The 13,855-nt window shown below is 32.9% G+C and overlaps 2 protein-coding genes across 15 annotated transcripts; both read right to left on the reverse strand.

The window, feature by feature from the left end:
• Nucleotides 1-4,893: 4,893 nt before the first annotated feature.
• On the reverse strand, nucleotides 4,894-5,840 carry LOC110818891 (ethylene-responsive transcription factor ERF011). Its single transcript, XM_022047919.2, has one exon. It carries the CDS (start codon nucleotides 5,612-5,614, stop codon nucleotides 5,141-5,143), a length of 474 nt encoding a protein of 157 aa, XP_021903611.1. The 5' UTR covers nucleotides 5,615-5,840; the 3' UTR covers nucleotides 4,894-5,140.
• A 2,073-nt stretch (nucleotides 5,841-7,913) lies between these two features.
• On the reverse strand, nucleotides 7,914-13,545 carry LOC110818755 (C2H2-like zinc finger protein). Of its 14 annotated transcripts, none has more exons than XM_088221497.1 (4): nucleotides 11,878-13,545; nucleotides 9,068-9,194; nucleotides 8,380-8,468; nucleotides 7,914-8,301 (listed from the first exon to the last, which is right to left on the reverse strand). In XM_088221497.1, the coding sequence occupies exon 1, from the start codon at nucleotides 13,393-13,395 to the stop codon at nucleotides 12,115-12,117; it is 1,281 nt and encodes a 426-aa protein (XP_088077623.1). In that variant the 5' UTR covers nucleotides 13,396-13,545; the 3' UTR covers nucleotides 7,914-8,301; nucleotides 8,380-8,468; nucleotides 9,068-9,194; nucleotides 11,878-12,114. The 14 variants fall into 14 exon arrangements, with proteins under 14 accessions (XP_088077623.1, XP_088077622.1, XP_088077620.1 ...); XM_088221496.1 differs by having other exon boundaries at nucleotides 8,380-8,459; nucleotides 9,017-9,194; XM_088221494.1 differs by having other exon boundaries at nucleotides 9,017-9,194.
• Nucleotides 13,546-13,855: the final 310 nt, after the last annotated feature.

Genomic DNA, 13,855 nt, shown 5'->3' on the forward strand with positions numbered 1-13,855 from the left:
AGGGAAAAGATATATGGAATTTAAAATTAAATAGAAAAGTTTCTTCCATAGATTAAGATAAATTAAAAAAGCGACCGAGGAAAATCATTGTTCTATAACATGCATGCTCTACGAATCTAAATCAATTATGTGAATACCAGTGCCAAATTTATATAAATTATTGAAACCTTATAAAAAAAAAAAATTTATTATTCCTATATAATCCATTTCGGCTACTCAAAGTAACTAATATTAATATTATATATATATATACATACACATATAATGTGATTCTCAAATTCTGTAGGCTTCCTTTATATATCTACACCGTATGGAGGTAGATTAATGATTGTGCGTACACATTTATAGGAGTAGAGTTGTGAAGGATCTCAGCTACATACGACCTCTGAATAATTGAGCTTTTTATCTTTTTTTTTTTTTTAATGTTAATTAAGTTAAAATTTGACGAAAATATTTTAAATATCTTCAATTTTATTTACATCATTTTTTTTTTTTATGATTTTAAAATACACAAATCACTTACATAGCTGTTACTATGCTTATAGAAAATAGTTACTATATTTAGTTACCATAGAAGAGTCAATTAACTAAAGAGTCAAAATTCCATTTAGGAATAAGTACATATTCTTGTTGATAACTAAATATATATATATAAAAAAAAAAACACCATACCTATTAAACATTTTATAGTAATTACAATAATCATGATCGTTTACTATATCTATATAAAAAAAATCTCGATATTTGATTCTAAATAAGTATAATCTAATATTGTAATGCAATCTATTTAAAATATAATAAAACATGGTCTGACTTAAGAAAAATTAACTTCCTAAATGATGCAGCTTTAGATTTTATACTTTTTTAAAACTAAATTTTTTATAAAATTATAATATGTTTTTTTTTAATTAAAAAAAATGATTTCCATTTTATTTTCATTAAAAAAATGATTTTCATTTATTATGTATAATTAAAGTAGTTATATATGAATAATATTTGTTTTGAATTAAAATTAAAAGTTAATTTAGTAAATTAGTTACGTATTTTAATATTATTGTTAAAGCATCATTTTGTTCAATAGAATACATAAAATAGATATTTTGGAAAAATAATAATAATAATAAATCACAAAAATTGAAAGAAATATTATAATATTTTTCGAATTCTTACTCAAGTTATTTATTTATTTATTTATATAATGTAAACAGACTGACAGCCAGCGAGTTTTGACCTCGCGATTATCCACATTTTATTTATTTATTTATATTAAAAATGTTAGTTTTCAGTTTTGACTATCGCAAAATTAATAATATATCTTAAACCTTGTAATATATATAATTGGGCCTTTTTGTGAATCCTCCCTCCCAAGGAACATTAAATGGGCCGGTAATAAACCACTTAAAACTGTATTATCCGACCTGGTACATGAAATATATAAGAATCAATTAGATCAGACCTGCCACATTTTGATTAAATTTTGTTAATTGTTTTTATTTATTAATTTATCTTGGATATTATTTAAATATGTAATACACGTAACTATCGTTAATTAAACTAAGCCCTCCAGTCCAATTATTGATTTCATAATCTATCTACTCGATACTTGGTTTCACAAAAATTATTAATACATGATTGATTTCTTTATATAATAAATAACTATTTCGTGTTATGGATATACATGAATATAATATTATATTTGTTTAACATAATGAAAATGGATTACCATGTTGTTCCTCGTACAAAATAATTTTTGAAGTAAGTAATTAAATCAAATATTTTTAATATAATTTTTAAGGGAGAGAAAATGAACGGAGATCAATTGCGAGTGTTGTATTCCTGATGTGAAATCAAAACTTAATTTACTGACTTTTATAGTCACGTCTTGACTGTGAGAATTAAAGGGCGGTTTCTTGTTGCCATGATTAGAGAGTCAATAATTGTAACTTATTCATATTGAATTTGGCCATTTGGGTAATTGGCTTATACTAGTCCTCTGTCTATATGCATTGAATCAACCTTTTATAATATTTATCTATTTATATATATATGTATATGTATCTGTATACTGCAGGCAAGCTCTACCAAAGCTGTAATTTAGTATGTATTATCAGAAATCAAAATACCCAAAAGTGATTAATGTATTTGAAAATTTCAGGATGGATAGACTCAAATTTCAACCCATCACTCTATTTGCATTTGAAGTTCGATTTTTCTTATAAAAAAAAAAAAAAAAAAAAAAATTTAGTCAGCTGAGTAGACGAGCTAGCTTTAATTTAATTAAAATATCTACAAAATAAAACAGCTGGCTAATAAACTGTTATATATAGAGACATATAGAGCTTGAAGTACCCACAATAAATAATGGATTTTACTTTTAAAAAAGAAAAAAAAAAAAAAAAAAAAAAGGAATGAATTATTTAAATAAATAATTTGATAGTATATATAAAATAATAATTTATAAATTATAAAAATTATATTATGATATTTGTGTTGTCTAACAAACAATTATCATCAAATATTCTCCAACACCTGAAAAGACCAGAGCACGTAGTGGTATTCCCCATATATCCACACGATAGGAATATATATAACATAAATTTTTATATATTCGGTATTAATTATTTTTTTATTTGCGATAAATATATAAATATAAACGAAAGATGAATTATTACTTCATCTATTTTATATTAATTTGTCATTGTTTATTAATAATTTCTAGACTTGTCAATTTAAGTTTAGTTTCTTATAATTAATCACTTAACGTGATATTATAATTAGCCTGGAAACTTATAGTATCTATTGCCCATCACAATCTTTAAGTCAAACAGAATTCGATAATTTTTTATAATGTTGAATGTAGTTTACATCAATATAGTAATACAATTATAATAAAATAAAAATAATTTTTTTTAAAAAAATAATAATTCAATTTTAATTTATTGTATAAATAATGTAATTAAGAATTTTTAGACATGAAATTAAGGAGTAATTTTAGGTGGGGATGATTTGATTAGGAGATGCAAGAGGGGATTTGAAGGAGGAAAGATAATGGATAATTCTTATTATAGTAGTGTTTTGTACGAGGGTGACAACCTGGTTATGCTGCTTTCCTATATCTATATTCCTGTATTTTCCAAGCCTGTCTTAAAACATTATTCCACTCGAATCTCTAGTTTCCTGTTTTATTTTCTATCTTTCCCCCCCCCCCCCCCCCCCCCCTTAGATTTACGTGTATTTTTATGTGATTATTAATTTGGGATTAGCATGGTCTTAATGATTTTGAATTGAATTTCCAGTTATGAGATTATATAACAACATACATATATATATATATATATATGTATCATATGTGGGTTGGACAATCCGAGCCAATCTAATTTAGTATTTTTTTTTTCTTTTCATTATTTGTATGAGTAAAATTTCTTAATGCAATTGGAGATAATGCGATCTTAATTACCCAGTCATGTTAAGCTACATTTACAGATCCATTTTCAGAGTCATGACGGTGACGTTTTGGCATTTTTAAGCTTTCTTGTGTGTATACAATGAATATCACTCTATACACTTGCAAGGCGGTTGTTTAAAGCTTAAATAATTTCCATGCAATTTTACTTTCGACAATATACTAACATATATATATATATATATATATGTATAATATGAATCATGAGATGATAGTTGCTGAGTCATTTAATTATTCATTACGGGGTTGAAAGTGAAAGATCACTCGAATCATTAAGTTCATACTTACATGGAATATATACATACATATTTATTTACATACCGAAAAGTTGCGTAATTAATTCTTAATTATCGAATGGGATGATGGCGATAAATTGATGCTCTCAAATTGTGCGGTCACTAAATCAGTCCGTAAATACGTATGAAGAGCTTCGGCAAATACAATGAATCGCGAACTCCCATGAACTCAAATTTTACGCGATTAATAATTATTTCATCTGTACAAGTAGAAAATTTAATTACCATTTATAGAAATAGATAATTACAGAGAGAAAATTTAAGAAATACCTGGCGAGTCTCGGCAAATATTGCATAATTTTTTCTACCCAGTTAGCTCATTAAACAGCCATTTAATGGAAATAGCTTTTAATTAATTTTTTCAAAAATCAGTTAATGTAGACAAAATCAAAAAAGAAAAAAAAAATCAAAGTCAAGATATGATTGGATGACAGTTTGGCAACCGTAATTAATTTTTGCAACATAAAAAACATAAGAAAAACAGAAAAGCAACCGCCCAAAACCAGAAAAACAAAACTACTTAAAAGAGAAAATATCAAAAGCAAAATTAAAATTAAATAACAAAAAATATGTTAATATTATTATTTATTTATTTATTTTTTTTTTTTGTAAGAAAAAACCCCGCACTCACCGCCCACCTTTCATCACCCATCATCAACCTTCCTTTGAAACAAACTGGCTCTCTCGTAGTAATCTTCCACCACCATAACCATGACGCTGACAGCCCCCCCCTCCCCTCCCCCTTTCATTCAGGACCACACCCTTCCATTCCCTTCTATGCCGTTTTGTGTTCTTTTCCTCTGCGTATTGTGGTCTCCACACCCACGTCATTTGTTTCCTTCTTCTTCTTCCTCCTCCTCCTCTTCTTCTACCTATCTACTTCTTTTCTTTCCTTATGCTCAACCCTATTCATCCTATCCACGTCTATGCCCATACATATCTCATGTACCATAAATCATATATTATAGACAGAACAATTAAAGAGTATTTAAGTCATATCTGTTTCATTATCATCATCATCATCTTCATCTTCATCTTCATCTTCTTCCTCGTCATATAGTTACAGAGGCAAGAGAAAAAAATCAAAACAAAACTTGAAATATAGAGAAAATCAAGAAACGAAACGAGGGAAGATAATCAACATCAATTCGATTATGCGTATCTATAGCTAAAACCAGTACACTATAGCGGATCATCATGTTACAGAAGAAATCTGCCCAATGAAACAGAACCCTTCTCAATTCCATTTCCATGGCAACCATCAAGCTACCTACCCCATATGTAAGAATTTACACCATAAATAAGATCCACCAGAGGGAAGCAGCAGCAAAGGGTTATTCTTTTTTTCGGCTGGTGATCAGTTTTGCAGCTTGAAAAATCTTCAGTCTTCATCGGAAGTTTCCGGATTCGGGTACTCGTTCAAGTCGGGTTTCTCGGTTACCCGTCCGGAAGAGTTGGACTCGGAGGAAGGTGCGGGGTGGAGAGCCGCAGCCTGGAGTGCGTCAACTCTGGCGCCGACCTCCGTGGCCTTCTTGCGTATGGATGCGGCAGACATGTCACGGAGGCGATGATCGTCGTCGTCTTGGAAGACGAGTTCCGGGAAGTTGAGTCTGGCGGATGGACCACGGAGGTAGAAGACGGCGGTGTCGTAGGCGCGAGCGGCGGCGACGGGGGTGGAGTAAGAGCCGAGCCAGATCCTGGAACGCTTGTTGGGTTCTCTGATCTCCGCCACCCACTTACCCCACTTCCTCATCCTGATCCCCCTGTACGGCTTATCTTGCTTCTGCTGTCTCTGCTTTCTCATCTTGTTCTCTGTGCTGCTACTGCTCGTCGTCGAACAACACTCTCCTTCCATGGTTCACAGAAGAAAGTTACAAGAAACCAAAATCCCAAGAAACCAACAGGAAAAAAAAAAGATGATCTTTTTATTTCGGCTTGCGGCGGCGATCACGTCAGAAAAGCAAGAAGGCAGAGAGAGACGGTTTAATATTCAGAGAGGAGTGTTGGATGTTACAAGCCATGCTCTCGGGCCCAAGCATGGGTAAACATAGAAGACGAATATATATATGGTTGAATGTATATATGGGTGACAATATATATATATATATATATATTAAAAAAAAAAGAAAATAGGGAAGGCCGTAAGCATTAGTTTCCCACTTGGCTGCTAGTCTGTCGTCTGGGCACGGCCGCCACGTTGATCTTCCTTAAAGATAAATCCAAATTTGGCCGACATAATCCATCAGCTCTCCCATCTCTCTTTCCTTTCTCTATTTTCCCTATCTATCCATATATACTTAATAAATACTAATTTATTTTTTCAAAAATAACTCAAAACTTAATAATTGAAGGGCGCGCGCGCGCGAGCGCACACACACACACACACACACACACACACACACACGCACACACACACATGTTTGTATGACTGTGCGTATTATTAATTAAAGTACATGTCGACCTATATGTTTTATTAATTTTTTTTCAGATTTAAATTTTTTAAAAAACTATTTTAGAAGTGCATTTTATATTCTAATAACATATTTGGAATTCAAATTTTAATTTTTAAATAGTAATTTTGATAAATAAATTAAATTTATTTTATTCTCGCTCGTATAGGTCTAGATACGCTTGGAAGGGGCAGTTTCAGTGAACTATTATGAAAAAATTCCACGTGGCGAGCTTATGAGCATCTGACCGCCAACGTGGACATAAACTCGAAACTCATTATTATTAGTGAAAAAAATAATTTTACATATTTTAATTGCAACGTGTTTTCTTATATTAAGAAAGTAAAATTTATACGTTTTGGATAAATAATTTATTTATTTAAATAATAATGAATGTATTTTCGGACCCAAAAAAATTCCATGTGTCGCTGGCGAGGCTCGTATTTAATTTCCGGGATTGTATGTAACTGAATTAACTGGATAATATGACTTGTTTTGTTTGTTTGTTAATTTGTTGGAAAGATAATGATGAGTTTTGGTACTGTTTGGAAACAAGTGGATCTAATTCCAAGTTGGGTTTAATCAAGTCGGTGGTGGATGGACGGATGGGGGAGAAAGAGAAGACTTTCCGTCTACGCAATCTAAAGTACATGAAAATGGCAGTGCAAATACCCAGATTCAATTAAAATTTTGATTAAGATTAAGTTAATCCATTTAGTTATATAAAAATTTTATAATTCAAAATTTCAAATGATTATTTGGATTTCAATTTTATATTAAATGTATAATACTTATATTTATCATAAAATATTGGTTGATTTTTAATATAATTTTTTTTTTAATACTAGTAAATAAAAAACCCCCTTAAGCAACTTAGGAGTGCTCAAACCATTAATTACTTTCTATTCCTGTCACATCCCAACTGGTTCTGGTGATAACTATTTCGGGTTGATTATTGACTTTTCAACGAGTTCTAACTAAGGTTTTGTCTTTTTTTTTATATTAAAGTTTTTGTTTATACAAACTAAATTAATCACCGTACTTGTTAATTAATTAATTAATTAATCATTAATAATTAAGAGAGAGTGTAGTTAAAAAATATGACTCCCTTGCCTTCTTCTACTTTACTACCTCTTTGGCGCATGGGAAGTCAACCATCATTTCTAAATTCTAATAAACAATTTACTCATTAATCTAACATCATCATTTCGCATAAACAGTTTACCAATTAATTACATATAGTTGAAATGGGTAAGTAATTAATTACAAAAATAATTTCAATCAAATTTCTTTTTTTTTTTTTTTTTTTTCCTTTTTTTACTAATAGTAATAATGATTACTACTACTCGAATTTCCACACTAGTAATTGCTAGTAAAAATTTATTCTAAGGCATGAATAATTTCTATATAATGGGCGAAATCTATATATTTAATTTTATTATAAAAAAAATTAGATTAAATTAAATTTGTATCGTATTGTATATACTTCAACTAATAATACTGAATTATTAGAAAATTATTTTTTAATATAAATATAATAAATTCATTAAAATTTATTTACTACAACTCCATAAAGATAGCAATAAAATAAAATTTCAAAATTTATACAATTAAGTAGTACTCAAACTAGGAGGAGAAATAAAATCATGTCAGGTAGTTTGACATCAACATGGTTTTTGTCTCACTCTCACCGCCACAATAAGATGATCAATTTGCATCGCATTCCCCAGACTGACTCAACAAGGTACAACTATGATATATACCCGTACCCACTGGAATGGAATTCTTTATTCAATAAAAAAAAAAAAAAAAAAAAACTACGTATCTCATGTAAAAACTAAGAAAAGATATACACTTGAAAATATTAAATCTAAAAAATATCTTACAAGAAAAATAATTTACCAACATAATAATTGTCGCTACTTATTGGGGTGGAAGATGACGAATTGCTGCTGCTTGTGGATAAACTAATGAATAAGAAGACAAAATAATGCACTTCCCAACTTGATTTCTCAGTCGGCAGCCACCTCCCCCCACAACAGCAATCTCCTGCCTTTTCCTCTCCCGTATTCTCCCTTCCCCCCACACCCACCTTTTTTTTTTTTTATTTAAATAAATCAAATGTTATTTTTTAATGTAAATATATATGAACAGGAGAGGAGGAATTCACCTTGTGGATAGAAGAATCTGAAAAATGTACGCATCCTCTTACAAAAGTAAAAAGCATCACCAAAATGGATCTGGGCCGCCCTGTTGTACCTAACAGTTGATAGTAATTTAGTTTGACATTAAGGACTTGACTAACGATCACACAAAATTTAAGTGATAAGTGACAAAACTACTATGCACTCTTCCTAAATCACACTGCGAAATGTTAGAAAATAACTGCCACCCATACAACCCGGATACACACCATAATAGCACCCAGCAGATGATAATTGATAAAATAGTTTTAACGGACTTACTAAATTACTATAAAATGTTAGGAAATTACTGCCACCCGTGGAGCCCAGATACACCATAATAGCACCCAGCATCCCAATCGTGTTCCTTATTAATGCCAGATGATCTCGCATTAAGAACTGATTACACGCCAAAAACAAACTAAATCCAGAGATAGATACATTCTGTATGTACAAATGGGATTCTATAGATTAAAGCCATGCACTACTGCAAGCTATAGAGAAACCAAATTACGCCTGAACCCACCAAGTAACCCTTCAGCAACATAAACCTTCAAAAATCTATGGGAGACGGAGTAGGTAAGTTCAATTTTCAAGGGTAAAACTATCAGCACATCAATTTACCTAATCTGTGTAATATCAACCAGCAGACTTTTGAGGTCATAAAATCTTAACTGAAAGGGACGGCTGCTGGTCAGGGGCCATGCATCCTGCTGCAAGTCTTACAAAGCAATCTACCCATCCACAATTAACACCGACATGAGCCTTTGGAGAGACCAACCAATTTCTTCAATAAATAATTCTGTGACATTGTATTTGCACAAGATAAATCTTGTCAATTAAGATACACTCTACAGAAAAGAAACATGTTTTGTATCAAACACAATGTTTACTTTTCTTTGTTCTCCTATTCAAGCAGATATTTGGATCTTTTTTTACCCTTGCACGTTAAATTTTTCTGACAATTCTCCTAAATATTTCTATCTCTTGATATAAATTTCTAAAAAGCCTTCTCCACGAGGCTTTTATCCTCATCCTAAAAAATGTTCTTACTCTTACTGTACTACACAATCAGAGATGAACTCTTGGAGTGAGATATTCTTTTCTAAGAAAGAAAGTAACATTCTGTTTGGTTCAAATCAATTATACTCTCATTCAATCTCTAGACCCAAACTAGTTGATATGTGGAAGATAATCATAATTTACATATCTGATGCATGATAAAATTAACTTCTTTCTATTCTTCAATTTCGTAACCATTGACGATGTATTCTTACTTGTCAAGGAATCACAATAACGTCAAACTTTAATTTCACGTGGAAATTACTTTGACCCGTACTGTTATTTTCATTCAAATTTCTGCAAATTACTTAAACCAAACCCAAAACATGAGGAAGACAAACCAATTTCTAGAAAGGGAAAACAGAAACAACATAGTAGCAATACAGTAAACTAAAACTTTGCCTTCGAACACCAAAGACAGTCTAGCAAATCCTCTGCCATTCAGATTTGGTCCACTGGTAAATGGTGATCCACAATTATACATAATGAGTGTAGTGGTATTTGATCAGGTCTTTTGAACAGAAGTTAAAACTGATTTTTAATGCCTGGTCATTTAGCTGTTGAAAACAGTGGAGCACCAAATGCCCCGAAAAGGATAGGCTTTTGGTCAAAATTGAAGGTAAATTACAATTTAATAATATCAGGCTTGGATTTTTTCATTTCTAATCTATGGAGTTTTTTTCTTGTGTCATCTTAGCACATGGTTTAATAGTTAGTCATTTCTACAAGACATCTACACATGCTTGTACTAATAAAAAATGAAGACGTAAATGTCAAGAGCAAACAAATTAAAGTTAGAAAAATAAAAAAAAAAAACAAAAATGTTATAAGAAAAACTAAGGTCCTGTTTAGTTATATAAACTTGTTCTTAGTTTCACTTTGTAAATTCATAAACACATGTAGAGTTACTGAAAAATGAAAACAAGGTTTGAAGAATGATAAGAAAATTATGGCATAGGTTTGAGAACAACTTCATTTCACGTTCTCGTTCAAAATAGTTTTCCATAACTAAAAAAGATGTAATCATTTCTTATAAAATGGAAAACAAAATAGATACTTCGTATTAAATTTGCACCAAAAAGAAAAACACACAAGTATTGGAAAAGGAGAAAATCAAACCAGAGGAAATAAATTGTACTACTCCCTACATTAATAATACACAAATAATCAGCCAAAGTTATCATAGAAGTTTGTATGGATATAAGCCAGAAATATACATTTTGCACAGAAATTATAAGAACTAATTTATGCATCGAGGTTGAGAAAAGTATGGAGTGCTAAAGCTAGGCACAATAATCAGGAATTGGACAACCTAACAAAGAGCTGGAGAAAATAGAATTAATACAAATGTATTAAGTACCACACGAAGCCGGGAATCTTGGTTGATATAGGTGAGATATTCCAAATAACTCAAGAAATACATATAGCCCAATGTCCAAAGATTACTAACATCAATCAAACAATATATCCCTCGAGAAAATAACAGAAACAGTAACCAATTATGTTCCAAAAACCACACATTAGCATGTGTTCAAATAGCACCCAACTCCTTTCTTCTTTCACTATCTATTCAATCACCTTGTACTTGCTGACTGTTGTACCATGAAAACTTTCTTTGTAAGCTACCAGTTAATACCATGGCAAGGATTTAGGTTTGTCATCTTCTTAGCGAAAACCCTAATGCAAAATCTTTAATTCAACCTACATTTAATTATAAAATCATTTAATCCACTCCACTAGAATTGTGTTTTCTAGGGGACTCGGTGTAGCTTTCTTCATAACTTGGTATTCAGTTCTACCAGTTAACAAATAGAAATTCTTGAGCTGAATGTTTATCTTCTTACTTTTCTAGTCCTTCATTGTACCTTATATTTATCCGCTACATGTAACAGTTACTTATCTGATATTTATCTATCCCAAAATAATCCAACGTATTATTAATAGGAACAAAAACTTCCCATCAATTAAAATGAAATTATGGGGAAAAGTAATGAAAACAGAAACTATACAGCTGCAGGCACAGAAGAAGAAATGTTTTCTTCGTAAATGTGAAACATATGAAACTTACGTTAAAAACATTACAATTTCGTACTGCCATTAATACGGTGGTTGCAAGCATGGGCTCAATAAAAATGCTCAAGTAAAAACTCAACAAATCATCAACCAGAAAGGAATTGACAGAGGCATGTGGTATTCAATAACAACAACATGGTCATCAACTGCCAATGATTTATAATAATGTCCGACCTAATTTCAACACATGAGATCCATGCCAAAATAACAACAAAAAGGAAATACCACTCAATGGAATGCAAACTGGCAAATTATCAGTGTCAAAATAGTCTAGAGATTAGTTCAGGTTATTAGTGATAATCCACGGTAACAAAAGAAACATACTGAGATATTCTGGGGCAGAGATATACCGTTTACAGTATTGACCATGGGAATCAACATCCATTTTCACGGTGAAAAGAATCCAATCATGATGCTCCAAGGATTTGAAGAGCTAGACGAACAAATAGTATTCCTTTCCATTTTATGAAAAACCTAACTATTAACACAATATATACCTCCGTGAAACTGTTATATCTTTTCCCAATCAAATTACACCAGTTCCAAGCAGAATGAAATACCCACCATCATAATTTTATTCACAAGCGTCAAAAATACCCATCTTCCCCTTCAGTGATCTCATCTTCACTAGCCCTTAATAAATAATCTTCATTGTCCCAGTCCTCCTCTGTTACCCACTCATCATCATCATCCTCTTCCCCTTCAGAAAAGGCCGAAATCCTCGCACCACCAAACTCAGTTCTCTGCACAACCAGCTCATCAACCACTCTATCCAAATCCCTCTCACCATCAAAGCATGAAACAGAGAACAAGACACCCTCCTCCTCCAAATCCTGCCTCCTCCTTTTCTCAGGCATCAAATCCTTCTCTGTCAATCCTCCATTCTCGACCTCAACCCACGGCACCCACAAATCTGCATGTCTTCCTAGCGCTCTGTCCCAATCACCTACCACTACTGTCCCCAAATTCGCATCCCTGGCTTTTCTCAACATCTCAACGAAGTCCTTATCATCGGACACCAAGAACAACCAGTCAATCCCTCTGGTCATAGAATGCTGCATTTGCCTCTTCAACGCCCAGTCCGCCGCCTGCGGCTTATCTTCCACCGTCTTCACGAAAACTCCTGCTCTCCTCAGCTCAGACGCCAACCCATATCCGACTTTTGGCGTAATCAAGCTTCTTGCAGCTTCATTGTACTTATGATTCCCCGTTATGTACTTTTCCTTATACTTTTGCCTCTTCTTCCCCTTCAAAGACCTCATTCGGTTGAACTTCTTCTGCCTCTCCCTTTCATGAAGTTGCCTGAAATGCTTCTTCAAATCAAGACTGGTCTTGCACTTGCGCCCACAAACCCCGCAAACGTAGGGCTCGCTCGGGGTAACCACTCCCTTTCTCTCAAGAATATTCAGTTGCTTCCTCTCGCGGCGTTCTTGGAGCACCCATTGCGGTAAATGAATGAAGGCATGGCGGTTCGCATAAGCTGATATCTCAACTATGTCCCCAAATCTCTGGGCTACCTGTCTCAGCGCCATGGCGGCCTCGTATGGCGGGCCCCGCGGGGGCTTGTTATCGAGGTCCCAGAGCACAACAACTTTGCTCTGGTTGGGCGTGTAGATCCCTTCCTTGTTCCTGACCATGTCAATGTCCGACGTCGACGCGGAGGAACTCGAGCTCGACCTGATTAGGCATGGCCGATAAATAACGCGGGGATTTGTGAGTGGGGGTCTTAACGTGATTGTAAGTTTGTGATTGTTGAGGCTTGGGGCGAGGAAGCTGAGATAAGGAGAACGAGAGAAAAGTAGGTCAGTCCTGTGCATCGAAAGGGGTTTTAGAGGGAGTGTATCTAAAGAATTGCAGAGAGAACTCATGGTTCCCGAATGATGGGTTTTCTTCTCTGTTTACAGAGCACTGAGAATAGAGAGGAACTTAATTGAGCGGAAAAGCCTAAAGGGTTCTGTTTCCATGCCGTCTTCTCCAACAGATTTTTGGAGGGGAAGATACAAAGTGATAAGACGATAAGGAAGAAGACCCTGATAATAAATCTTGGACCGTTAAAGCCCATTTCTGCCATGTCTGATGTTCCATTTCTGAACCCAGTTTAGGCCTTTGTCCTGGATTTGTCTGTTAAAAATGGTGAGCTGGGCTTTAACGAAGAACCCATCTGAATCGCCCATTCTCTAAGTATTTTACTTTTTTTGTCAAAGATGATTTTATTATTTTCTTAAAAAAGGACAGAAAAGTTTGGAATTGTCATTTCTCGCCCCAAACAACAAAGTAAAATTGGGTTATGTGCCAATGGAAGAAGAGCAGTGATGACATGTCATTCAT

This window comes from Carica papaya, chromosome 1 (genome assembly GCF_054855325.1).
Source record: "Carica papaya isolate Zhongbai chromosome 1, ASM5485532v1, whole genome shotgun sequence".
Classification (NCBI taxonomy): Eukaryota; Viridiplantae; Streptophyta; class Magnoliopsida; order Brassicales; family Caricaceae; genus Carica; species Carica papaya.